Source organism: Phacochoerus africanus, chromosome 14 (genome assembly GCF_016906955.1).
Source record: "Phacochoerus africanus isolate WHEZ1 chromosome 14, ROS_Pafr_v1, whole genome shotgun sequence".
NCBI classification, from domain to species: Eukaryota; Metazoa; Chordata; class Mammalia; order Artiodactyla; family Suidae; genus Phacochoerus; species Phacochoerus africanus.
In genome coordinates, this window is record NC_062557.1 from 4958994 (window position 1) to 4985404 (window position 26411).

At 61.0% G+C, this 26411-nt stretch overlaps 2 protein-coding genes across 2 annotated transcripts; one reads left to right on the forward strand and one right to left on the reverse strand.

Annotated features, from left to right (window-relative positions):
• The first annotated feature begins 1631 nt into the window (after window positions 1-1631).
• RHBDF2 (rhomboid 5 homolog 2) lies at window positions 1632-20610 on the forward strand. The gene is made up of 19 exons (XM_047757337.1): window positions 1632-1824; window positions 6147-6349; window positions 11130-11297; window positions 12166-12293; window positions 12976-13171; window positions 13250-13453; window positions 14387-14515; window positions 14900-15018; window positions 15156-15350; window positions 16318-16429; window positions 16645-16719; window positions 16868-17029; window positions 17368-17477; window positions 17631-17694; window positions 17792-17886; window positions 18051-18126; window positions 18279-18379; window positions 18536-18689; window positions 19370-20610. The coding sequence occupies exons 3-19, from the start codon at window positions 11154-11156 to the stop codon at window positions 19787-19789; spliced, it is 2484 nt and encodes an 827-aa protein (XP_047613293.1). The 5' UTR covers window positions 1632-1824; window positions 6147-6349; window positions 11130-11153; the 3' UTR covers window positions 19790-20610.
• A 665-nt stretch (window positions 20611-21275) lies between these two features.
• Window positions 21276-23855, reverse strand: LOC125114189 (serotonin N-acetyltransferase-like). The gene is made up of 4 exons (XM_047757338.1): window positions 23483-23855; window positions 22506-22745; window positions 22184-22338; window positions 21276-21805 (listed from the first exon to the last, which is right to left on the reverse strand). The coding sequence occupies exons 1-4, from the start codon at window positions 23595-23597 to the stop codon at window positions 21500-21502; spliced, it is 816 nt and encodes a 271-aa protein (XP_047613294.1). The 5' UTR covers window positions 23598-23855; the 3' UTR covers window positions 21276-21499.
• Window positions 23856-26411: the final 2556 nt, after the last annotated feature.

Consider the following 26411-nt stretch of genomic DNA (forward strand, 5'->3'; position numbering starts at 1 on the left):
CCTTCCCCAAGGAGGCCAGGCTGCTGGGCCGAGCATCCCGGGTCCCGGCCTCTGCGCTCCAGTCCCGCTGTGGTCAAGCTGCCGTCGGCCCCCAGGCTCTGGAAGCTGTTGCTGCTGGCCTGAGGTCTGGAAGGACACCTGTATTTCTGCTCAGCTGCCAACTCCTTGTGTGCTTCCATCAGACCCCCAAGGGATCCTCTCACAGGGCACCATGGGGAGCATTGTGGCCAGCTGGGAACATCCGGTGGCACTTCCCCTTCTAAGAATGCCTGTCCCAGTATATTGCTGGCACTTGCCACACCTCAGGATGTGGGGACATGGGGCTTGGGCTCTCCCAGCTCAGCTGACTTGGTGAACTCGGGGTCCCCCGCTGAGGATGGGGCAGTCACATCTCTGCCAGGCCCACTGGCATGTGGTCCTGAGAGAGCGTCTGGGTGGCCCAGAGGCGGGTTGGGGTCTGCATCACTCTATGAACATGGCAACCTGTCCTCCTTGTCCCCACACGCCCTTGGCGGCAGCCTGGCCCCAGGGCCTGCTTCCTGTGTCTGTGGTCACAAGCCACTCTTATCTGGGTCAGGAGGAGTCCAGAGCCTGGGGTCAGATGGGGAAGAGCCCGTGGGTCACCAGGTCCCTGAACCTGCCCCCAAGTTCTTCATCTTCTAAAAGTGAGTTTGAGCAAAGCCCTTAAAGGTGGAAGAGTAATCGGGGCCTCCCCGGGCCAGGGCCCTGGGGGAGGGGGCCTCCGCCCATGGTTGGGGCCCAAACCCACAGGTAGTTTCACTTTTCCCCTGCTGTGGGGGCAGTTGGGCCGAAGTGCGTGCCCCAGGGCAGCCTGTGAAGTGCACCTGCCAACTGGCACCCCCCGGGGAAGTGGGTGCTTGCCGGGAGGGGGCACCGCGCGAGCTCTTGCTGGCTTCTGGAGACATCGGCATGCCCGCCCCCCCTTCCCTGCTCGGGCGCTGAGGGTTGGTCGGGTCTGCAGCCTCCTCCGGGACCCCTAGCTTCCTGCCCTTCTGGTCCGTGCCTTTTTCTGTCTTTCCAAATCCCTCCTGACCCTCAGCCAGCCTCTCTCCTGCCCCGCGCTCCTGTCCCCGTGGGCTCTCGCCAGGGCTGGGAGGCTTGCAGGGGGTGAGTCACTGGCTGGGACGAGGCGGGAGACCGGGTTAGGTGACAGCCTTTACATAAGCTGCTCCTTCCGGGCCGCGTGGCAGGCCGGAGCAGCTCCCCGCGGTCAGCAGAAGCTGGGCTTCTGCCGGGGATTGCACCCCGGGCGAGGGCCAGCTTCCTCTTTGCAGCTTTTCTGAAAACGGCCCGTCTCCCAGAAAGGGCGGCTGTGGGCAGGAAAATCGGGTTTCGGTTTCTGTGCCGGGGAAGCAGGGGAGAGAGGCCCCTTCCTCGCCCCCCAGCCTCCCCCTGACATCCTGTGATTTGAATGGTCCTCCCTTCCCTCCAGAGCCGCCGCCCGTGGGGAGGAGGCTGGGCCAGGTGGCGGGTTCTCTCCTCCCTGCTGGGCGTCCTCTAAGCTTCCTGACCACATCCAGTGCTTCATAAACCTGCTTCCCACCCCCCGGGGCGGGGGGGTGCTCACTCCTCCTCCAAGGGCCCCTCCCTCCCCATTTCTGGCCACACACAGGCTGGGCCCTCATGTCTGGAACCAGGACTCCTGAAGTCCTCAGAGCCTAGGGCTTATGGGGACTCCATCCACCATCAGCGGGGCCAGCGGGGCCTTCGGACACCTGCCAGCGTGTGTCGGTGGCGGGCAGGGGAAGGGGGTGCAGTGCCGGAGCCAGACCTCTCGGGTTGTGGACACCCCCTCCAGGGCAGGTAGGGAGAGGGCCCCTCCCATCACCCTGCTTTCCTGTGCCCTGGCCGTGCCCCGGCAGGGGAGGCCTGGCTTACCCCAGCTCTGGCTGTCAGGACAGGGCTCGGCTGGCCAGGTCCAGCCCCACCCTTTGTGGGAAAACCGGATTCTCTGGCGTTATCAGTGCATAGCTTCTCAGTCTGCGTTTCTGGCCTACGTGCTTGATCCAGCACTGCTGCCAGCTGTGTCCTACCCCTGGGTGTGGGGGCAGTGGGGTTCAGACCCTGGGTCAGGTGGGGTAGCTGGTGGCCCGGCCTGACTGGAACTCTGCGCTGCGCTGTTTCTTGGATGTGGCCCGCTCTGCCCTGAGCTGGACCCCTCCCTCTCCCCAGGCCCCTTTGGGGTCTCTTAGGTCCCCTGGGGCTGAAGGCCCTTTTCTGGGGAAGGGCCGACGGAGGCCATGATCCTTGTGGGCAAGTGGCAGTGGCCTGGCCGGGTGGGGCGGGCCCTCAGACCTCGCCCCCACCGGTGGGCCGGGCACTGTGGCCGGCCTGGGGGGTCTCAGAGAGTGGCGGATGTGACTGGGCCAGGAGGAAGCCTGCTCCCAGGATGTCACAATTTCCTCTGCAGTGAACAAGCGCTTCTGGGGTGCAGGAGATAAGGGTTGGGCGGGGCCGGCGCCCGGGGCTCCAGCAGTTTTTCTGCCTGGTGTCTGCCTTCTGGGCTCCTCCCCGTCTTGGACTTGGGTTACGCAGGTGCCCCGAGTGGGTCTGAGAAGCCCTGCATCTGCCCCAGGCACCCGCTACTACTGCACCCCCTCCCTCATTGTGCCCCATGGCGGGGGCTGGGCTTCTGGAGCGCCAGCCCACTCTTTCTGTACAACTTGGGGGCGCACGATCTCCGGGCAGGCCCTTCCTCTGCGGTGGGAATGGCTGGGGGAAAGGGGTGTTTTATGCTGTACGTGTGGGCCTCACGGACATCCAAACTGGGCTGTCAGCTTGTCCAGCCTCCTTGCTTTAACAGAGAAGGAAGCTGAGGCCGTGGGGGTCAAGCCGCTTCCAGGCCAGGGCTCTCGGCACTGCCCCATGCAGGTGGTTAAATGGTTCTTCTGGCTTCTGGGCTTCTCCCCCAGGAAAACGTGCCCCGCCCCTGCCTCAGTTTTCCAGGGCCAGGCTGCTTCTCTCTGGGGCCCTCAAGGATTTCCCTGCGGCTGGTCCAGTCTCCCCGGTCTTGCAGCCTTGGACTAAAATAATGGAGTTCCCGCTGTGGCTCAGGGGGTTAAGAACTCAACTAGTATCTGCAAGCACGCAGGTTCTATCCCTGGCCTCCCTCAGTGGGTTAAGGATCTGGTGTTGCTGTGAGCTGGGGTATAGGTCACAGATGAGGCTCGGATCCTGCGTGGCTGTGGCTGTGGCTGTGGCCAGCAGCTCCAGCCCTAAAACAAAACAAAACAAAACATCCAAGAAATTGGCACAGATGCCAGCGGCACGTGGGTCCCAGGCCAGGGGTCCCAGGCAGGGGAGTTATGGCCCTGGGGTGAGAGGGCTAGTTGGGGGTCTGGGCTGTGCCGGGGAGGAGGGGGAAGCAGGAGGTCCTCTGGGGCCTCATCCCGGGGCAGCATCCTCCCTCCTTGGCCCTGCGGGGGTCCCGGACCTCGGATGGGGAAGGGAGCGCTCAGTAGAGCCTGCCCGGGCAAGCCGCTTCCTAGGCTGGCTGGGACTGTGGGAGACCGTTTCTGTTCAGGGTCCATGGGGATTGACCGTCCACCATGAACGGGGCTGACTCTGTCCCGGACCGCGTCCTGCCCAGGGGCGGGGCGGGAACACCTACGTGGTGGCCATCTCCCAAGGGTGCTGTGAGAGAGCAGGTGAGAAATGGTTGGTGTGGACTGATGGTAACACAGCAGGCTTCCTGGAGGAGACGACATTTTACCCTCAAAGCAGCTGGTCAGTGTTGGCCAGGCAGAGGGGTTAGAACCTGGTGTGCCAGGCGCAGGGCCTCAGCTGAGAAGTGGGAGCTTGGGGAGCCGTGGGGGACGTGCCTTGTCTGGTGGGGTGTGAGGCAGGTTCTGAAGGGCACTGGTGCTGATTCAGGGAGAGGGGATGAGCTCTGCTTGGTGATCTTTCGTGAACTCAGGCCTGGCAGCCCCACACTCACCCCCCGGCTTCTTCTGCTCCCTTCCCTCCCTCCTTGGTGCCAAGTTTCCAGGGCAGTGCCCACCCTGTGCCCTCTCCTTGCACCCTGGTCTCCAAGGAGGCCAAGCTGGAGAACTTTCCCCGCAGGGGCCCCAGGGTGGCTGTTGTCTAGGAGCTGTCCCCAGACTGGTGCAGAGTGGCGTCGGAGGCGCCAGCCAGTCCAGCGCTGAGTCCCGTCCGCCCTGGGGTGTGGGGGCGCAGCTCCCCGCGCCTTTGGGCAGAAGGAAAGGTGGCCGAGTCGGTCAAGCCTGAGGCAGGAAGTGTCCCGGGCCCCCAGCTCTGCTCAGATCCCTCTCTGGCACCCCCTCAGCACCCAGCGTTCCCCTCATCTATAGACAGAGGACTTTGGCTGCCAAGTGAAAGGCCCCGGTTCAGTACAGAAAGCCAGCGGGGCACTGCCCCATGGGATCAGAGGGGGCCCAGACCCTTCCCCAGCCTCCGGGTCACCCCACGGCGGCCCCTGGGGTACCTCTTGGTAAGCCCAGGCCCCTGAGGAACACATTTTGTAAAGTGCTGAGTTGCTCGGCCAGGTTTCCCTCCAGGCTGGACTCTGTCTCCTGGATAAGGGGCTGTCCAGCCCAGACTGTACCCCAGCTTTAGGGAGAGGGGGCGCCTGTTTCCCAAGGAGACTTCACGCCTGTAACCGGAGCAGCTTGAGTGCCAGCTGCTCCGTTTCCTGGCTGTGTGACTTTGGGCAAGTTACTCAACCTCTCTGAGGCTCCATCCTTATCCACAGAATGGAAGTGATGATAATGTCTACCTCGAAGGGTGTTTTGAGGGCAAAGTGGGATAAAGCACATGAGGGCAAAGCAAGGCTTGGCCCACCTGAGTTCCTGCCCGCTGTGGCCCTCAGGGTTCTATCAAGGAGGGCCTGAGGCCACCCTGGCAGAGAGTCCCCTGAAGAACTTCTCAAAAATAAAGGCACACCCTCAAGCTGTTCACTTTTTAATCCTTTTATGTTGGGTGGATTTCACCTTAAAAGTGATTAATTTGAAGAACCAAGGAGTTCCTGAAGTGGATTAAGAATCTGACGACAGGGAGACAGGGAGTTCCCGTCGTGGCACAGTGGTTAATGAATCCGATTAGGAACCATGAGGTTGAGGGTTCGATCCCTGCCCTTGTTCAGTGGGTTTAAGGAGCTGGCGTTGCCGTGAGCTGTGGTGTAGGTTGCAGACGTGGCTTGGATCCCATGTTGCTGTGGCCCTGGCGTAGGCCAGTGGCTACAGCTCCGATTTGACCCCTAGCCTGGGAACCTCCATATGCCGTGAGAGCAGCCCAAGAAATGGCAAAAAAAGACAAAAAAAAAAAGAATCTGACGACAGGACAGCGGCTTGGGTTGCTGCCGGTTTGATCCCTGGCCGGGCTCAGTGGGTTAAAGGATCTGGCGTTGCTGCAGCAGCGGCATAGCTCATAGCTGGGGCTCAGATTCAATCCCTGGCCTGGAAACTTCCTTAAGCCACCAGTGTGGCCATAAAAAAGAGAGAGAGAAAAACCAAAACAGCACGAAACACTTCTGAATCATTTGAACACTGCCTTGACTGTCTGACTTCATCTGATTGAAAAGAAATCTTAATCAGAAGATAGCCAGTAATGCCTTTATTTATTTATTTATCTTTTCAGGGCCGCACCTGCAGCATATGGAGGTTCCCAGGCTAGGGGTCAAATCGGAGCTGCAGCTACCAGCCTACGCCACAGCCACGCCACATCAGATCCTTAGCCCACTGAGCGAGGCCAGCCATCAAACCCGAATCCTCACAGACACTATGTCAGGTTCTTAACCTGCTGAGCCACAGCAGGAACTCTGTGTCCCGAATAAAGTCAACTATCCCGAGTAAAGTTCTGTTGAAACAGAAGAAGAAAGCAGAGACCGTCTTGATTTGGGGTCCCCAGCCCAGAGCACAGGTCTTTAGGTGGTTTCTGGGTTTTTAGGTGAATGTCCTGAGACTGCTGGCTTCCAGGCCCTCTGAGGTCCCCAGCTCGGCCCCACCAGGGCCCTGACTCCAGGGGAGGAAGATGTACCTCCTTCATCCCTCTCCTGTGAAGCCGGCGGAGTGACCCCCGCTTTACAGATGAGGAGACAGAGGTCAAGAAGCCTAAAGATGCAGTGGTCCTGATGTGCCCCCCCTGAGCCTGCCCTCCCTTTCTTATAGGCTGTGAGCACCAAGGGAGCCGCCCTGCTTGGCCTGGAGCCATCTGTCCGTCTTTCCATCTGTCTCTGCATCCATCCACCTCTCCGCAGAGCTGGCGGCTTGACCCCAGAGCATCTGTGCAGAGCGAGGAGAGGACTAGAACATGCTGTAAAGACCTCGGCAGCAAGACCCAGGAAGCTGCAAGCTCAGCCTAAACCCTGAAGGTAGGAAGCTGGGTGGCTGAGTGGGCTGGACCCCAGGTACCAGCTGCTTTGCTTGCTCGTTTATCTGATTTTCAACCGTATGTCCTGATGCTACCCGTGGGCTGGCACTGTTCTAGCTGCGGAGATGCAGCTGTGAAGGAGGCGGAACGAGGTCAGCCAGGGAGGCGAGCAGGGCGACGTGATGGAGAGACGTGGGGGTGGGGGCGCTGCTTCAGGCAGTCAGGGAGGGCTCCCTGGAGGAGGTGGCATTCTAGCTGGGAAATCGTTGATGATCTGATCTGGGGAGGAGGGGACCAGCAAGGGCAGAGGAGCACCAGCTAGAACCGTTTGTTTGTTTGTTTGTTTGTTTTCTTTTTCAGCTGCACCCGCAGCATGTGGAAGCTCCCAGGCCAAGGATCGAATCCAAGCCATAGTTGCATCCTACACCACAGCTGTGGCTGTGCTGGATCCTTAACCCACCGTGCCGGACTGGGGTCCAAACGGCAACGCCTTGGAGACAAGCCAGATCATCAACTCATTGCGCCACAGTGGGAACTCTGAGACTTTTTTTTGAACCAGATCTATTGAGATAGAGTTCACATTTAATTTATGGACGTCACATAAAACTCATCCATTTAAAGCATACCGTTCAATGGTTTCTAGTATCTTCCTAGGTATGTGTAACTATCACTATTGTCAACTTTAGAACATTTTCAGCATCTCAGACTGAAAGCCACGCCCTTTAGCTGTCACCCTTCCAGCCCCTTCCCAGCCCTGAACCACGACTCAGCCGTCTGTCTCTATAGGTTCGCCTCGTCTAGGCTTGTATTTCGACCCCTGGTGTATGTGGTCTTTGGTGTCTGGCTTTTTCTCACGCTCTCTCTCTTTCTTTTTTTTTTTTTTGTCTTTTTGCTATTTCTTGGGCCGCTCCCGCGGCATATGGAGGTTCCCAGGCTAGGGGTTGAATCGGAGCTGTAGCCACCGGCCTACGCCAGAGCCACAGCAACGCGGGATCCAAGCCGCGTCTGCGACCTACACCACAGCTCACGGCAACGCCGGATCTTTAACCCACTGAGCAAGGGCAGGGACCGAACCCGCAACCTCATGGTTCCTAGTCGGATTCGTTAACCCCTGCGCCACGACGGGAACTCCCTCTCTCTTTCTTTTTAATTTTTTTTTTGTCTTTTTGTCTTTTTGCCATTTTTGGGGCCGCTCCCGCGCCACATGGAGGTTCCCAGGCTAGGAGTCCAATCAGAGCTGTAGCCACCAGCCTACGCCAGAGCCCCAGCAACGCAGGATCCGAGCTGCGTCTTCGATCTACACCACAGCTCACGGCAACGCCGGATCCTTAACCCGCTGAGAAAGCGCAGGGACCGAATCTGCAACCTCGTGGTTCCTAGTCGGATTCGTTAACCACTGCGCCATGACGGAATGCCTCTTTTTAATTTTTTAAAATTAAAGTATAGTTGATTTACAATCTTCTGTCAATTCCTGCTGTACAGCACAGTGACCCAGTCATACATATATAGACAAGCTTTTTCTCATATTGTCTTCCATCCTGTTCTATCCCAAGAGACTAGATATAGTTCCCTGTGCTGTACAGCACGACTTCATTGCCCATCCATTCTAAATGTCAAAGTTTGCATCTCCTAACCCCAAGCTCCCCGTCCATCCCGCCCCTTCCCGCCATCTCGCTTGGCAGCCACAAGTCTGTTCTCTAGGTCTGTGAGTCTCTTTCTCTTCTACAGATAGGTTCATTTATGCCATACTTTATTTTTTTTATTTTTCTTTGCTTTTTAGGGCCCCACCTGTGGCATATGGAGGTTCCCAGGTTGCAGTTCAAATCAGAGCGGCAGCTGCCAGTCTACACCACAACCATAGCAATGTCAGATCCAAGCCGCATCTGCGACCTACGCCTACCACACACAGTTCATGGCAACGCCGGATCCTTAATCCACTGAGTGAGGCCAGGGATCAAACCTGCGTCCTCATGGATCCTAGTTGGATTCGTTTCTGCTGTACCACAACAGGAATTCCTGTGCCATATTTTAGATTCCACATATAAGTGATATCATATGGTATTTGACTTTTTCTTTCTGACTTACTTCACTTAGTATGAGAATCTCTAGTTGCATCCATGTTGCTGCAAATGGCATTATTTTGTTCTTTTTTATGGCTGAGTAATATTCCATCGCGTGTGTGTGTCTGTGTCTGTGTGTGTACCACATCTTCTTAATCCATTCATCTGTTAGTGGATGTTTAAGTTGTTTCCATGTCTTGGCTATCGTAAATAGTGCTGCAGTGAACATAGGGGTGCAGGTATCTTCCTGAATTGTAGTTTTGTCCAGCTCTGTGCCCAGGAATGGGATTGCTGGACTACATGGTAGCTCTGTATTAGGTGTTTTGTTTGTTTGTTTGTTTTGTTTTGTTTTTCTTTTTAGGGCCACACCTGCAGCATATGGAAGTTCCCAGGATAGTGGTTGAATCAGAGCTGTAGCAGCCAGCTGACATCACAGCCGTAGCAACGTGGGATCCAAGTCAAGTCTGCGACCTGTGCCACAGCTCACAGAAACACCAGATCCAGCGATCCAGCCCATGTCCTCATGGATACTAGTCAGGTTCATTACTGCTGAGCCCCAATGGGAACTCCTTTGAATTAGTTTTCTGAGGAACTTCCATCCTGTTTTCATGGTGGGGACTGGGCAGAGACAGGGAACCGGACAGACTTGGAACAAAGGCAGCTGCTACATGGCCCTGCCCTCCCCCACCTTGGCCACACGTGCCCTTGCCTGGAGGGCTCCCGTGGGACTCTCCACGCAGCCTGTGCACACCTGGGGTGGGCGATGGATCTAGAGGCCCCAGCCTTGAGGGAGGGGAGGAGAGATCAAAACTGCCCCAGTAGGAGTTCCCACTGTGTCTCAGTGGTAATGAACCCTACTAGTATCCATGAGGACACAGGTTTGATCCCTGGCCTGTCCAGTGGGTTAAGGATCTGGCGTTTTCATGAGCTGTGGTGTAGGTCACAGACTCGGCTCAGATCCCGTGTTGCTGAGGCTGTGGTGCAGGCCGGCAGCTACAGCTGCGTTTCTGCCCTGAGCCTGGGAACTTCCATATGCCTCAGATGTGCCCCTAAAAAAGGAAAAAACAAAAAACGAACAAAAAACACTGCCCCAGTAGCCTTGGGACATGGAAAGAGGAAACAGTTGAAGATTTTAGCAAGAAAAAGGTCACAGGGCAGAGTGAGTGATGAAATGGAGAGAGGAGATGAAATAGAGGGTGTTAATTAATTCTGGTGGCATCACAGGGGCTGTGGGGGTCGGCGCCACCAGCACGTGTGGAAAAGCCCCAGATGGGATGAATTGCCACCTCCCCCTGGCTGGGCCATTTGGTGAGATCCTTTGAAATTCAAGATACACTTACTCTTCAATCCAGCCATTCCTGGGAGTTCCCCTGGTGGCTCGGCAGGATAAGGATCCAGCGTTGTTACTGCTGTGACTCAGGTCACTGCTGTGGCGAGGGTTCCATCCCTGGCCCGGGAACTTCCATGTGTGATGGGCGCAGAAGAAAAAAAAAAAAAAATCTAGAAATTCTACTTCTAGCAGTTTGTCTGGTGATACTCCTGGAACAAGCAGGCACAGCATAGGCCAAGGTCAGCGTTAATGTGGGACACAAACCTAAGCAACCCTCAGTCTGGAAGTAAGTAAATCTGGGCCCATTCCGCTCGGTGAAACCTTCCCAGGCTTCAGGAAGGACGCGGTAGAGCCGTCCCCCAGCGTCGACAGGGGAGGGCGTCCCCACTGTGAGCGTGTGTAAGACGTGCAGTCCGTATGTCCTCCCTGGGTGCAGAGAGACATCTGGACGGAGGCACGCTGAGCTCTTTTATCATTAAGATGTGTTAGTCTTCAAAGTTCCCACTGCCGCGCAGTGGGTTAATGATCGGGCTTGTCTCTATGGAGACACGGGTTCGATCCCCGGCCTGGCGCAGTGAGTTAAGGTTCCAGGGTGGCTGCAGCTGTGGTGTAGTTCACAGCTCCAGCTAGGATTCAGTCCCTGGCCTGGGAACCTCCATGTACTGCAGGTGCAACCAAAAAAAAAAAAAAAAAGATATAATAATCTTCCTTCAGGAAAAGAAAAAAGTATGAGACAGCTGGTAGTTTCACTTACCTTTGAAAGAGGAACCAGGTGGCCGTGAGGGACAGGGACCTGCGCGGTGGCTTCCTCATCCACCTGGGAATGAGGCTGAGCTGCCCCTTCCCTGTGCGCAGCCCGGGAGTCCCTCCCCCGAGAAGCTCCTGCTCCCCGCGCAGCGGTGGGCCCCTTGTTCCTGGGTTACCCAGGAGCCTTCTCCCCGTCCTCCCCAAGCCCTGCTCCGGGGACAGAGGCAGAGCTCTTTGGCCGAGGAAGCTGCCTTTGGGCCCCCAGGCGTGCCCTGGCCAGGCTGACGAGGGGACCTTGGGTGACGTCTCTTGCCCTCGGGTTCCTGTCTGGGTGCGGTCCTTGCCTGAAGGAGAGACACCAGAAATGGAGTGAGGTGGCAGGCTGGGGCCCTTTGGGACCTCTGCTAGCCTGGAATGCAAATGAAAGGCAAAAATAGACCATCTCACCTGACCCCACCCAGCCCGGATTCAGTCTGCTACGTGGGTCAGTGTCCAGAGTTAGGTGTGAACAGACTTTCTGCAGGGGATTCTCTGTCCAGGCTGCCTGCCCTGGCTCCACCCTGACACCCTGGACTGTCCCCATTGCCCCTCCCGTCCTGCCGCCTCTCAACACGACGGCGCCCCTCTCCCTGTTGCCATTCCAGCGGTCCTGCCCCGCCTCGCCCAGCATGGCCTCCGAGGACAAGAATGGCGAGAGCATCTCCTCGGGGTCCAGCAGCCGCCTGCAGAGCCGGAAGCCGCCTAACCTGTCCATTACCATCCCTCCGCCCGAGACCCCGGCCCCCAGCGAGCAGGCCAGCATGCTGCCCCAGGTAAGGGGGCAGCCGGGGCTCGCTGCCCTGCCACAGGCCACCGCACATGGCACCTTGTGGGCGCTTTCACTTCCCCAAGGAGGCCCCTTTCTGAGCCGCAGCCGCCCTGTGACCCCTGCCTTAGGTTGCACCCCCTCCACGGGTGCCAGACATCCCAGGGTGTGGGGCCTGAACTCTGGAGCTCCGTCTCGCAGGGGGTGGGGGGGAGAACAGGGAAAGCTTGCCAGTTGCACCTGGGATCAGCTGTCTCCATTCCCTGCCCCGGCCCTTCTGCGGGAAGTGGACTGTCCGTGACCTGGGGGAAGGGGCGCCAAGCATCTGAGCACCTGCAGCCTGGCCCAGCAGCTCCTGTGGGAGAATGGGGACCAGTGCTCCATGCCAACCTGAGAGCAGAGGGGCTGTCTCTGCTGCCCGCTCACCCCGAGGGCTCTTTCCATCCAGACCAGAGCTGGCCAGGGGATGTAGGGGAGTGCATGCTGGGGTCATGGGACACAGGACACACCGGAAAAGGGAGAGATTACACTCGGAATGAAAGCAGCTCAGGGGAGGAGTTCCCCTGTGACTCAGTGGGTTAAGAACCCGACTAGTATCCATGAGGGTTCAGGTTCAGGTTCGATCCCTGGTCTCAGTGTGTCGCAGATGCAGCGTGGCTGTGGCTGTGGCGTAAGCCGGCAGCTGTAGCTCTGATTTGACGCCTCGCCTGGGAACCTCTGTAGTCCATGAAAAGGAAAAGAAAAACGCAGCAGCTCAAGGGAGATCGGGGTTGAGGATTGCGTCATCTGGTTTTCACATCGGGGGTCAGAGCGGAGCCAGCCTAGGACCTGGGGTCCGCGCTGTCACATCCCGGCCCCCCGCCCTCCTCCCACAGAGGCCCAGGAACCCCGCCTACCTGAAGAGCGTCAGCCTCCAGGAGCCGCGGGCACGATGGCAGGAGGGCGGCTCAGAGAAGCGCCCCGGCTTCCGCCGCCAGGCCTCGCTCTCCCAGAGTATCCGCAGGTGAGCACCGCCCCTGCGACCTGGTCACCCCCAGACACCCGGCCACACGCAGGAGGTGTGGGCCAGCAGTGATGAGCCGGTCTCCCTGCAGGGCGGGCAGGAGGATCAGACCCTGTGTTACAGGCGGGGCGACTGCGGCCCAGGCGGCTCTGTGCCCGGTGGGAAGCCAGAGGGGGGAGGCTGAGGACGTCCAGGGAGCTCAGCCCCTCAGGCTCTGTGCTTTATTCCACCGCTGCCCATCCGGTCACTGGGCACCGAACCAGGGGCTCAGCTCCACCCCTCCCACGGCAACACACGTGCCTTGTCACCTCCCTGCATGCAGGTGCCCTGTCACCTCCTGTCACCACCCCTGCACCCACAGGCACGTGCCCTGCCACCTCCCTGTGCACACCCCGTCACCTCCTTCACAGACATGTGCCCTGTCACCTCCCTTGCACACACACATCCTACTACCTCCCCTGCATACACATGTGCCCTGTCACCTCCCTGCATACACATGTACCCTGTCACCTGCTGTCACCTCTTCTGCACACACACACCCTGTCATCTCCCTGAGCACACACATGCCCCATCACCTCCCTGTACACACACGTGCCCTGTCACCTCCCTGCACTGGTGGCCTTTCTCGGCCTCAGTGTAGTCGCTCCATGTCACACCCGCCTGTCCCCTTCTGCTCCCCCAGGGGCGCTGCCCAGTGGTTCGGGGTCAGTGGCGACTGGGAGCTGAAGCGGCAGCACTGGCAGCGCAGGAGCCTGCACCACTGCAGCGTCCGCTACGGCCGCCTCAAGGCCTCGTGCCAGAGGGACCTGGAGCTGCCCAGCCAGGAGGTGCCTTCCTTCCAGGGCACCGAGTCTCCAAAACCCTGCAAGATGCCCAAGGTGGGCGCCGCCAGGGGGGTGGGCGGCAGACGGCCCAGGGGCCCGGTGAACCCTGCTCACCCCCTGCCTCCCGTCCAGATTGTGGACCCCTTGGCCCGAGGACGGGCCTTCCGCCACCCGGACGAGGTAGACCGGCCCCACGGCCCGCACCCACCGCTGACCCCCGGGGTCCTGTCCCTCACCTCCTTCACCAGCGTCCGCTCCGGCTACTCCCACCTGCCCCGCCGCAAGCGGATGTCGGTGGCCCACATGAGCTTTCAGGCCGCCGCCGCCTTCCTCAAGGTGAGGACGCCACTGGCCAGCCTGCTCCATCACCCTCTCCCTCTCTCTCCAGAGCATCCCACAGGGACGCAGCCTGGCATCTCCCGCTGCCAGGAGCAGGGGGTACACTGGGACTCCCGGGCGGGGAGGGGCCTGCAGCCCAGCAGCCAGGCGCACATCCTCCCGGCCCCGGCTGGCCTGAGTGTGGGCAGCAACTTCTGCATCAAAGCATGAGCCGGAGAAGAGGTGAAACGTGCCGTCACCACTCGCTGACCCATGTCTTCCGAGCTCCTGTTCTGTGCTGGGCACGGGGGCTGCAGAGTGAATTGAGTCAACGTGACTGCTCCAGAAGAGCCTTTAGCTCGGGAGCGGGCGCGCGTCACTGTTCAGTGTGACAGGTGCTGGGGCCTGGCCGGAGGAGCGGCTGCCCCATCTTGTCCAGGAAAGGGGCTGGCATCAGGGAGTGTGCTTGAGCTGAGCCTAGAAATATAAGGAAAGGTTTGCCAGGGCGGGAACAGCATTCTCAGCCATGGGAACAGCCTCGACAAAGGCCTAGAGGTAGGAGGGGTAGCACTTCGGGGGAGTAGCAGGTGGTTTTACTGAAGGGTGGTTATGAGGAATAGCAAGAGATGGGATCAAAACGGTGGGCAGGGGGCTGGTATGCTGTGCCAGGAAGCCGAGCCTCGGGAGGGAGGCAGCAAGATCAGCTGTGGGGTGGCAGGTGCCCAGGCCAGAGCGCTGAGGTCACCAGGGAGAAGTGGAAGAGCCAGCCGTGGAGAGAGTGCTGCGCCCAGGGCCACGGAGGAGCTGGATCCCAGTCCCTGGCCTCTTGCAGACGCCCATGCTCCGGGCGGGGTCCCACCTCCGAGGCGGATGGGGCTCAGCAGACTCCTTTGGTGGGGCGGACGAGGGCCCTGACCTGGGCCTGATGCCCGTGCCTCTGCCCTGGCCCAGGGGCGCTCGGTGCTGGATGCCACGGGACAGCGGTGCCGCGTGGTCAAACGCAGCTTTGCCTACCCCAGCTTCCTGGAGGAGGACGCAGTGGACGGGCCGGAGACATTTGACTCCTCGTTCTTCAGTAAGGCAAGCATGGGGTGTGCGGGCCCTCGGGTTGGGGGCCCGGGGCGGGGGGCGGGGCAGGAGCTCCGAATGGTGGGCTGGCCTCCATCCTGCCTTGCTAGGAGCCCCTGAGACATTCACAGGCCCGACGGTGGGACGGGGGTACCACCTCTCAGAGTCCCCGGGCCCCCATCTTCCTGTCGGCAGGTCAAGGATGTGGGGTGGGAAGGGTGCCGGCCAGGAAAGTTGCCATCAGGGCCCCCAGACATGTGCCTTCCACCTTCTTCCCTCCCGAAGAGGCTCTCTGGCTTTGTCCTGCCCTGGAACTGCGCTGCTGGGGGCAGAGCTGGGACAACGAGTCCTCACACTGTCTCCTTTTGTGTCCCCCCCACCCCGCCCCAACCCCAGGAAGAAATGAGCTCCATGCCCGACGATGTGTTTGAGTCGCCCCCCCTCTCTGCCAGCTACTTCCGGGGCCTTCCCCACTCGGCCTCCCCCGTCTCCCCGGAGCGGGCGCAGGTCCCTCTGTGAGTTCTGGGCCATCCTCCTCCAGGCGGAGGGAGGCGGCACCGCAGGGAAAGGGCTCCGCAGAGGCCAGCCACCCTGACCCCCCTTGCGGGACGTGGGGGAGGGAGCACCAGGCTGAGACCACTGTCCCTGCCAGGAAGGAGAGTGGCCGAGCGCCCGTGCCCACAGCCAAACGCGGCAAGCGCATCGCCTCCAAGGTGAAGCACTTCGCCTTCGACCGGAAGAAGCGGCACTACGGCCTGGGCGTAGTGGGCAGCTGGCTGAACCGCAGCTACCGCCGCAGCATCAGCAGCACCGTGCAGCGCCAGCTGGAGAACTTCGACAGCCACCGGTGAGCCGCCGTCCTGGCCCACTGGCTTCCCGAGGGCAGGGCTGGCTGCCACCCCAGAGAGCTGCTCCTAGGGGTGAGCGGGGGCGGGCACGGAGAGCCACCCAGAAGGGTCTGGGAGCTGCCCGATTCCCCTGTGCCCTCTCCTGAAGTGCCCATTGTTCAGCAGGCTTTTGGTGAGCACTTTCTATGGGGCCACCTACGAGCATGCGTGTCACCTGGAGAGGGTCCCTGGGTGTTGCTGCCTCTCCTCCGTCCTCCCTGCTTTCTGGGCCTGTGTCCTCGGCTGGGCTGCCTGATGCAGCCCGTCAGCAAGCATTCACGGAGCGCCACCTTGCAGGCCCTGGAATAGCACAGAGCAGGGCGGGCAGGGTGGGTCAGAGGACCAGTTAGAAGCTGTGACCATGAATGAGGGAGCTGGAGAAGATCTGCAAAGCCAGGCCATTCCTGAAGGGTGTATCATTAGCAGCAACCCGACAGACCCTGGGCCCCAAGTTACAAAAAACTAAGTAGTAGCAGGTGCGGTGAGGGGTCCTGGGGAAGGAGAGCAGAGGGGAGCCAACAGCTGCGGGGGAGGAGTGCCCTCGGCATGAGAGGCGTGAGCTGGGTGAAGTGCGATGAAGGAGCATCCCAGGCAAAGGAAGCGTCATGAGCAAAGGCCCTGGGGCCGCAGGGAATGGCATTTGTTCCAGGAACCATGAGAGAAGGGAGGGAGGGGAGGGAGGCGGGCAGGTACAGGGATGCCTTGCGACCCATGGGAGGGGCCCGAGTTAGACTTTATCCCAAGGGCAGCCACAAGCCAGGGAATGGGTTTAAGCTGGGAGAGACGGGATGCATTTCAAGAGGAGTCGCTGTGGTGGTGGATGGGCTGGACGGGAGTCGTGGAGGGTAGGGCGCAGGTGAGCGCTGACGCCGGCTGGGTGCGGCTCGGCTGGCCGAGGCTCTGCTGACCCGAGGCCTCTGCCTGCAGGCCCTACTTCACCTACTGGCTGACCTTCGTTCACGTCATCATCACGCTGCTCGTGATTTGCACGTATGGCATCGCGCCCGTGGGCTTCGCCCAGCACGTCACCACCCAACTGGTGAGCAGGGCTAAGGAAGGGGGCGCCACCCCGGGGGTCATAGCCTCTCCCAAGGGGCATCAGCCTCGTGGGCCACCCAGTGCCCCATGGTAGCCCCCTGGCCCAGGCAGGTGGGTGCTCTGGGCTCACCGCTACTTTGCCTCTCAGCCGCTGGCCGGGGGGCCCTTCCCTGGACGGAGAAACCCCTGATCCCCCTTTTTCCACCTGTGCGCCAGGTACTCAGGAACAAAGGTGTGTATGAGAGCGTGAAGTACATCCAGCAGGAGAACTTCTGGATCGGCCCCAGCTCGGTGAGGGGCCCAAGCAGGGATGGCATCTCAGCAGGGTCACCCCCAGCTGGGCAGGGAGGGGCTTGGCTTGCTGGAAGCTCCCCTCCTCCAGGGAGAGCAGCCAGGTCTGGACCCAAGCTCACCCCGCCCCCCCCCACCTCCTCCCCAGATTGACCTGATCCACCTGGGAGCCAAGTTCTCGCCCTGCATCCGGAAGGACCAGCAGATCGAGCAGCTGGTGCTGCGTGAGCGAGACCTGGAGCGGGACTCGGGCTGCTGCGTCCAGAACGACCACTCGGGCTGTATCCAGACCCAGCGGAAGGACTGCTCGGTGGGCCAGGGGCCCTCTGACCCTGCCAGTCCCATGCTGGTCCCCTGCGCCCCCTCCCCTTGCCCCAGGCTGGGGGAGGGGCCTTCCGGACGGTGTCCACCCTGCCTCCCTCCTTGCTGTGCTCTCCCTGGCCTCGTGCACCCCTGTCCAGCACAGGGAGGGTGCCGACCTCCCCAGCTCCAGAGACACGGAAGCTGGGTCTTGGGGGTGTCAGCTGGGGGGAAGGCTGCCTCTGAGCCCTGGACAACGGGAAAGAGCCCCTGCCCTGGAGGGGGCCCCTGCCCACTTTGATGGGGTGACCTTGTCCTAGCTGTGACCAGCCTGCCTCCATCCTCCAGGAGACTTTGGCCACTTTTGTCAAGTGGCAGGAAGATACGGGACCCCCCATGGACAAGTCCGATCTGGGCCAGAAGCGGACATCAGGGGCCGTGTGCAACCAGGACCCCAGGTACAGTCCCAGGGGGACCCAGAGCTGAGCCGTCTGAGAAGGTGGGGTTGAGCGTCATGTGGTCTGTGCCACCCATGGGCACGTCAGCTGGTGGGCATGGCAGCCCGGGGGTGCCACAGTCCTCATTTTGCCCTCTCCGACCTCTGCCATCAGAACCTGCGAGGAGCCAGCCTCCAGTGGTGCCCACATCTGGCCCGACGACATCACCAAGTGGCCGGTGAGTGTCTGGGGGTGGAGAGCGGTCGGGAAGGGGGCATGGGGGCGCCGCGCCTGCTGCCGCGCAGTCCGAGCCCCCGTCGTTCCCCTCCCGGCAGATCTGCACAGAGCAGGCCAGGAGTAACCGCTCGGGCTTCCCACACATGGACTGCCAGATCCGGGGCCGCCCTTGCTGCATCGGCACCAAGGGCAGGTGAGCTGGCCGGGACCTCTGCCCCCTTCCCCGTGGCTGTGGTTCCCCCTGCCCCACTCCCCCGGGGGGCAGATCCCTACCTACAGCAATGACGCCTGCCGTGGCGGGTGGGTGGGCAGGAGGACTCGGGCTCCTGACGTACGCCCTTGCCTCCCCGTCCCCAGCTGTGAGATCACCACTCGAGAATACTGTGAGTTCATGCATGGCTATTTCCACGAAGAGGCCACACTCTGCTCCCAGGTGAGGCAGGGCCCTGGGCTGGAGCAGCGGGCATGGCAGCCTGCTGGAGCCGACTTCGTGCGTCTCCTCCCCAGCAGGTGTCCGGTTCTGCCCCCCACATCAGGCCTCTGGCCCAGCCGGGTCCCGGGCACTGACCACACGCCCACCCGCAGGTGCACTGCTTGGACAAGGTGTGTGGGCTGCTGCCCTTCCTCAACCCCGAGGTCCCAGATCAGTTCTACAGGCTCTGGCTGTCTCTGTTCCTCCACGCCGGGTAAGAGACGCCCCGCTGCCACCCCCAGCCCCCCGGAGGAGGTCCTGGGCCAGGGTGCAGCTGGTCCGACCTGCCAGACCCCACTGCTCCCAAGGTGCCTGGCCGGTGGCCAGGGGCAGACGAGGGGAACTGACGCCTGGTGTGTCCCCCACCCAGCGTGGTGCACTGCCTGGTGTCTGTGGTCTTCCAAATGACCATCCTGCGGGACCTGGAGAAGCTGGCCGGCTGGCACCGCATCTCCATCATCTTCGTCCTGAGTGGCATCACTGGTAACCTTGCCAGCGCCATCTTCCTCCCGTACCGGGCAGAGGTAGGAACTCAAGATGGGGCAGGGAGGGCCAGCCTGGGGTTAGCCAGACGGAGGGATGGCCCCTGCCATGTCAGGCTCAATCGTGGCCTGACAGCTAAGCTGAGGGATTACTGGTCAATCCTTCCATGCCTGGGCAAGAGGGAGCTGCAGTGCCCCTGAGTCACACAGAGATGGTACCTCCAGAAGGACCTTTCCAGACCCCGCCCCTCCCTCTGCTGCTTCTCGGCTTCATTTCTCCCTGTGACGGTGCCCACTGCCTGCCAGCAGGCCCCTGAGCGACCAGTTGAGCCATACGAAATCGCCCCCTGCGTGACCGTTCTTGATGCACAGAAATGGCGATGTTTTGACCAGCTCGGCCTGACTCCTTGGGCTGGTTCAGTGTCTGTCCCTCCCCAACCCGGAGCGGGCTGTCTATCTTGCTTACTCTTCCTGGCGTGCACATAGTAGGTGCTCAGCGTTGGCAGAAGGGGTGGGTGGCACAAGCCTGGCTCTGGCCCAGCTGCCCCCACCCGCCCTGGCCCTTGGCTTAGGGGTCCCCACCCGGGGATGGGCTCACGGAGAGGATCCAGGTCCCGGGGCTCCGGGCCGGGGGTGCCCACGGCTCCCTTTGGGCACCCCCACCCCCACCCCCGGCCCCCGGACGTGACCCTCGTTACCACCCCCCCCTCTCCACCGCCCAGGTGGGCCCGGCAGGGTCGCAGTTTGGCCTCCTGGCCTGCCTCTTCGTGGAGCTCTTCCAGAGCTGGCAGCTGCTGGAGCGGCCCTGGAAGGCCTTCCTGAACCTGTCGGCCGTCGTGCTCTTCCTGTTCGTCTGCGGCCTCCTGCCCTGGGTTGACAACATTGCCCACATCGTTGGCTTCCTCAGCGGCCTGCTGCTGGCCTTCGCCTTCCTGCCCTACATCACCTTCGGCACGAGCGACAAGTACCGCAAGCGCGCCCTCATCCTGGTGTCGCTGCTGGTCTTCGCCGGCCTCTTCGCCTCCCTCGTCATCTGGCTCTATGTCTACCCTATCCACTGGCCCTGGATTGAGTACCTCACCTGCTTCCCCTTCACGAGCCGCTTCTGCGAGAAGTACGAGCTGGACCAGGTGCTGCACTGACCCCCCCACGCCCGGCGGGGCCGGCGCGGCAGCGGCTCCCACCCAGCGCTGAGCCCAGGGGCCTGGGGCCGGGCCCGGGCTGCCCACCTGCACGGCGCCCCGCCCGCACTCCGAGACCCCAGGGGGGCTGGGCCCTGCTCCCAGGAGCCCCCCCTCCACCACCTAGGCGAGGCTGAGTCCTCTGGAGACGGCCCCCCTTCCTCAATCCTAGGCTGGGGCCCCCACGCAGCACCTGCTTCTCGGAAGCTCGGGGCCCAGGCCCTGGTGTTACTGCGAGCCTGCCTTTCCCGGGGACGTGGCACGAGTTCCCCCTTGCCGGGGGTTCCCAGCCCTGCACGCCATCACCCCTTCCCATCTCTCCTCCCCTCTCTGCCCTGAGAACCCACGCCCGCATGCCTCAGGGGCCTGGTGAGCCTGGCATTAATGCTCCCTGCCCCAACACTGTGGGTGAGGCTTTGGCCGGGGTCTGCAGCCGAGAAGGGGCAGAGACACAGCAGACGAAAGCCGAGAGGCTGTGCCGCTCTTAGCAGACAGGCCGTACCCGCCCCCTCGGCCCCCGCCCGGACTCAGCGTTCTGCCTCGTGGGGCTGGTCTGACGCCTGCCCGCTGGCTCTGCCACCCTCTGCCTCACTCCTGCTCCCGTGGGGGCAGGGCCGCCCCAAGGACATAACGCCCAGGGGTCGCCTAAGGTCAATTGGGCCCCCCACCTCTTTTTTTTTTTTTAGCTAGTTTATATTATGGTCCTAATTTTTTAAAGTAATGCTAACTTCGTATGGATGATGTCTGAAATATATTAAATGATCTTCTTTAGGGAAATACCACCTTCTGACCGGAGGCCTCAGGTGGAATGAAAGCTGGAACTTTATTCGGCGGGTGGGGTGGCAGGTCACCCACGGGCAGGGGCGTGGCCCAAAGACCGTGGGAAACAACGGAACTTCCTGGGGATTTGGTTGGACCAGAAACTGGGTTGTGGTCATGTAGAGGGGCTCAGGGACTTCCTGGGGAGGGTGGGGTCGGATCTTTGGACTCCTATGGTCCCCCAACCTCACCTGGTGGGGATCCTGAGGGGCCAGCCCGGCCGAGGGAAGGGCCTTCCTGGCAGAAACAGTGCCAGGGGTGGGGGCTCAGCATCTGTCCACTCCCTGGGCCTCCCTCAGAGCCCTTCAACCCACGGCCCTTCAGCCCATGCATGGTGGGGCACGACCACTGTCACTGGGGGGCAGAGGACTCAGGCTGCCTGGGGTGGGGGTGAGCTGGGGGGCGGCCCTGCCCCTCTCTGTGCCCACTACCCCCATTCCAGGGCTGAGGCCGGGAGGGGGCAGCCCTGGCTCTGGGGGGATGAAGGGCCCCCGAGCACCTGGCTCCTTTGGCGAGGACACCGTGGCCTCCCAAGATCCCCAGTTAACCGGCACAGCCACACCGGGGCACCGTTTGGCATGGGGGGGCTCCGGAGGGCCTGGTGCAGACAGACTGGAGGACACATGACTCGGGCCCCAGCAGGCCAGCCTGGCAGGAGCAGCGGCACCCCCATCTCTTTATTTCAGTCCCCAGCCTCTCCACGACCCCCTGGGCGTCCCCGTCTCCCTTCGGGCGGGGCGAGTTGGGGGAAGGTCAGGGCAGAGAAGGGGACACCGGGACAGGGTAGGACCCCCCAGCCTGCCTCCCCACACCTCAGGCAACCGGCCGTGGGCCCCCCACGTGGCGGCCAGTTCAGCAGTCACTGTTCCTGCGCTGGGAGACGAGGTCCCGCAGGGAGCACTGCATCTCCGTGAAGACCAGTGAGCCCACGGAGACGGCACAGGGGCCCACGGGCCGGAAGCCGAACCTCTGGTAGAAGGGCACCAGCCTGGCCTCACACATGAGCACGGCCCGGCGCACGGCCGGCTGGCTGCCCAGGTGGTGCAGGTAGCGCCAGAGCAGGGCCGAGCCCTTGCCCTGCTGCCGGAAGGCGCGGTGCACGGCCAGCAGGTGCAGGTGGGCTGTGCGGCCCCCGGGCCTGTGCAGCGTCAGCGACTCCTGGGGGCAAGAGTCCAGATCACCTCTGTGGACCCTGCATCCCAAGCCACCCCCACCCGGGCCGAGGGCGGGTGTTGCCTGGGTGCCTCCAGCTGGCTTCCCCGTCCCCCAAGGAGGGCTCTCAGTGGGCCCTCCACCCCCAGCCCCATGGCAGCCCCTTCAAGGGACCTTTTTTGGGACCCCAGAGCACTGGAGGACCACGCCTGCGCTCCTCAGCTTGCTTCTGGGAGGAGGAATCCCCGCCCCGCCCCCCGCCCCTCTCCCCGACCCACTGCCTCTGTGAGAACAGGAGGAGCCAGGGGCCGGGGGTGGGCTGGGGGCAGTGGCCCCTCTTCCAGGCCTTTCCAGGGCTGGGCATCTCTGCCCCCCTGTCCTCACCTGAGTGATTCTCTCCTTGTCCCACAGGGAGCCGATGATGAAGGCCACGAGGCGCCCCTCCAAGAACCAGCCCATGGACAGCTCGGGACACAGGGTCAGGAAGTGCCGGACCTCGTCCAAGTTCAGGGGGCAGTTGCCCGAGACAGAGATGAAGGCTGTGGAGGGAGGAGGCTCTGGCGGTGCCTCTGTGGTCACTGGGCTGGGTGCCCAGGGTCCAGGGCACACCGAGCACCTCTCTCCAGCCCCCAGCCCCCAGCCCCCAGCCCCTCCCCAACAGCACAGGCCCGGGGGCCGCACAGCCCACCTGCGGGGGGCTGCTCACCTTCTCGCTCGAGCTCAAACACGCCAGCAGCATCCTCCGGGGTGAGGCAGCGAAACTCGCTGGCGGGGAGTGTGTGGCGCCGCTGGCGGCTTGGGGACTCTGGGACGGCGGGTGGCAGGCGCAGGGGTCTGGGCTTCAGGTAGTGGCCGGTCTGAGTGGACATCCTGGCTGCTGCGGCCACCTCGCAGGGGTGGCCCAGCTCCAGAAGTGGCCTCTGTGGTGAGGAGGGCCCCTCGGCACCTGCTGGCGAGGAGCGATGGTCAGGGGTCTGGTCCTCATTGCCAAGCGTCCAGGGTGGTGGGGCGTCTTCCCTCTTGGCAGTGACCCTGGAGCAGGGCCAGCCCCAAGGGTCGTTGGGGGCTCTCTCCTGCCCTCCCTCTGAGCCAGAAGCCCCCAGGGAACAGCCCCTCCAAACCTATGGGTTTTGACCTCCCCACCTTCGGGGTACATCTGTGCCCCAGGAGAGGGCGGGCAGCGCTCCACGGTGGAGCCTAGGGCACCCAACTCTGCTGCCCAAGAAGGAAAGGAGCCTGAGCCTCCGCCACGTCAGTGCAACAGTGGGCTGGGGGGTGGGTGTCTTACCCACCCAGAGCGAGACTTTCGGGCCCCTTGGGTGCAAGGTGGTGTGGCTGGGAACTTTTTAGGCAGCCCTGGAGCAAAAGCCCCTTCCTCAAAGTGGGTCCTCAGGGACCCTCCACTCTTACCCAGACGGCCTCAGGCTGGGCCCTGGCCACACAGGGCACAGAGGGCATAGGAGACACTTTCTCCCCTGTCCCTGCTCACCGGGCCCCCAGGTCACCCTTTGGGGTCTCTCCCATGGCCCCCTGCAGATCTGCAGTCCCCCCATGACAAAAAGCGCCCCGGGGCCTCCTTGCCGCCCTGCCCTCCCTCTGCCACCTTCTTCCCACATCCCCAAGCCCCAGGCCAGTGCTCCCGTGCCTGCAGCCTGGGAGACGGGGACAGGATCCCACTCTCACCAGGACGGCAGGGCCAGTAACCCCCGAGGCTGTGCGCGGGCGCCAGAGTCAGGTGAACGCAGGGCTCCTGAGTGAGAGGCTTTTGTAGCAGGTGTGGCTGGGCAGCCCGGGTCATGATTCTCAGAGATTTTGAATGTAAACGCCCACCTCCACGTGATGTTGGGCAGGACGAAGCCAGCAGGTCATGTCCTGTCCCTGCCTTGTAAGGATAAGACCCTGGATGCAGGAGGGGTGACAGCGCTGACCGAGACTCCAGCGTGTGTGGGGAAGAGCACTGGGGGCTGATAACAAACAAACACCAACCGGGTCAGTCCTAAGATCAAACTGGGGTGTTCCCGTCATGGCGCAGCGGTAACGAGCCCAACTAGCACCCGTGAGGATGTGGGTTTGATCCCTGGCCTCGAGCCCTGGGTTAAAGATCCAGTGTTGCCGTGAAGTGTGGTGTAGGTCACAGATGCGACTCAGATCCCGCGTGGCTGTGGCTGTGGTGTAGACTGCCAGCTGGGGCTCCTATTTGACCCCTAGCCTGGGAACTTACCTATGCCACCGGTGAGGATCTAAAAAGACCAAGAAAAGAACAAACTGGCATTATTCGGGCACTCATGAGTCAAGCAGCATCTCATCTAGTGAACACAGAGGAGGTTCAGGCCTTGCACAAAAGGCAAGACTTTCATAGGCTGGCGGGGCCGGGAGCAGGGGGTCAGGACAGAGCAGGTACAGTCTGTGGGGCAGATTTTAAGACTCTGATACTGACCAGGAAATTCCAGACTGACTGGTTTCCCATTACAGTCCTGAGAGAGGCTGAAACTGCCGTGGGCTTAAGTGTCCAGCCTTCGCTTGCTGATGCAGGCTTAGCCTAAGAGACTCCATCTGGGGCCTGTCATTTCTTTCTTTCTTTTTTTTTTTTTTGCTGTTTCTTGGGCCACTCCCACGGCATATGGAGGTTCCCAGGCTAGGGGTTGAATCGGAGCTGCAGCCACCAGCCTACACCAGAGCCACAGCAACGCAGGATCCGAGCCGCGTCTGCAACCTACACCACAGCTCACGGCAACGTCGGATCCTCATCCCACTGAGAAAGGGCAGGGACCGAACCCGCAACCTCATGGTTCCTAGTCGGATTCGTTAACCACTGCGCCACGACGGGAACTCCTCATTTCTTTCTTAACACAGCTAAGCCTCATGGATCTGACTCAAGCCCCGGCTCTGGTACTGACAAGTTGGTACCCGTGTCCACCCTCTGTCCCCGGGGGCCTGGGCAAGGCCACCTCGGAGGGCCTTGCCAGCTCTGGCAGCCAAGAGAGCTACCATTTATAGCACTTGCTAGGTGCTGACCCCCGGCTCAGAGTTCCCTTTAACCCACACGACAGCCCTGCCCCATTTTTTAAATTTATTTATTTGTCTTTTTAGGGCCGCAGCTGAGGCATGTGGAGGTTCCCAGGCTAGGGATTAAATATGGGCCGCAGCTGCCAACCTACACCACAGCCGTGCGGGATCCGAGCCACATCCGTGACCTACGCTGCCGCTCGTGGCAAGCGGGATCCTTAAGGCATGGAGCGGGGCCCAGGATCAAACCCGCATCCTCAGACACTGTGTCAAGTTTTTAACCCGCTCAGCCATAACGAGAACCACAAATAATTTTTAAAAGACGAGTGTGTCTCGTCATGCTCGGGACGTCCACAAACTACAAAAGAGTTTATCTGAGACTGATTTCGCCGGATGTCCTGTAGTTTATCTGGCCACCCTATTGTAAAGGTCTGAGCAGGGAAGTGGCCAGCAGAGGCCCGAGAAAAGGCAGCCAGGGAACCAGGATGAACCGCAAGCCTGCACCGGGGCGCAGGGGAGAGGCTGGCAGAGCCTGGGGCGGGCCGGAACCCCCGGCTCCCAAACCCTTTCCGGGTACCCCCCTCTTTTCCAAAGTCCACATTATGCCACTTGGCTCTTCCAGAGACCTACACTAGCGTCTGTTTTCACTAGCCAAAAGAAGAGTTTTGCTTTTATGGAAAAAGGTGAAAATAGCATTTAGCCGTTGTTGCACAGCCAGCAGACTGAACCCAATAAGTAAACTCAACACAAGAACAAAAGCCCAAGTAAAGACAAGCAGGAGATGGGAGTTCCTGCCATGGCACAGCGGGAAACGAATCCAACTAGGACCCATGAGGTTGCAGGTTCAATCCCGGGCCTCGCTCAGTGGGTTGTGGATCCAGTGTTGCCGTGAGCTGCGGTGTAGGTCGCCGTGTCTGCGACCTACACCGCAGCTCGCGGCTCAGATCTGGCATTGCTGGGGCTGTGGTGTAGACCCCTAGCCTGGGAACCTCCAAGTGCCATGGGTGTGGCCCTAAAAAGACAAAAGACAAAAAACAAACAAACAAACAAAAAAAACAGTGTTGCAAAAATTGCAGGAAAGTAGGGCTTAGATTTTGAAGGGCCACGTAGGTTTCAGGAGGATTTGCCTGATGACTGCCTACCCAGAAGTCAAGCATCCTGTCCTGTTTCGAATCTTCCTCACCAGCCACATCAGCCACACGGCGACCTTTAACCTTCGACCCGAAGGCGGGCAGACACATCCGTGACCCGCCCAGCCTGATGCGCTCAGGTGGGTGGTGAGATGTTAACAGGTGACCTTCCTCTCTCTCCGGCACGCCCGTCTCCCATAACCTCCCACCCCCCCGACCACCCGTGACTCAGCCCAGCACCCCATCATCATCACCCCTCGGCCTCCCCGTGCGCTTGCCGTCTTCCCGGTGCTGGCGAGTGAAACTAGAGTGCGTACATTATTTCTGTTTCATCCAGGCGGTGTAGGCATCCGATCAGTCCTGCTTTGACTGTATGTTAGTGTCATTTTAGGGTTTGTGTGTTATTTGCTATGACTTGGTAGGTTATTTTGGGGGTCTGAGATCACTCAGAAATTTTTCCATATCAATTAATGGTA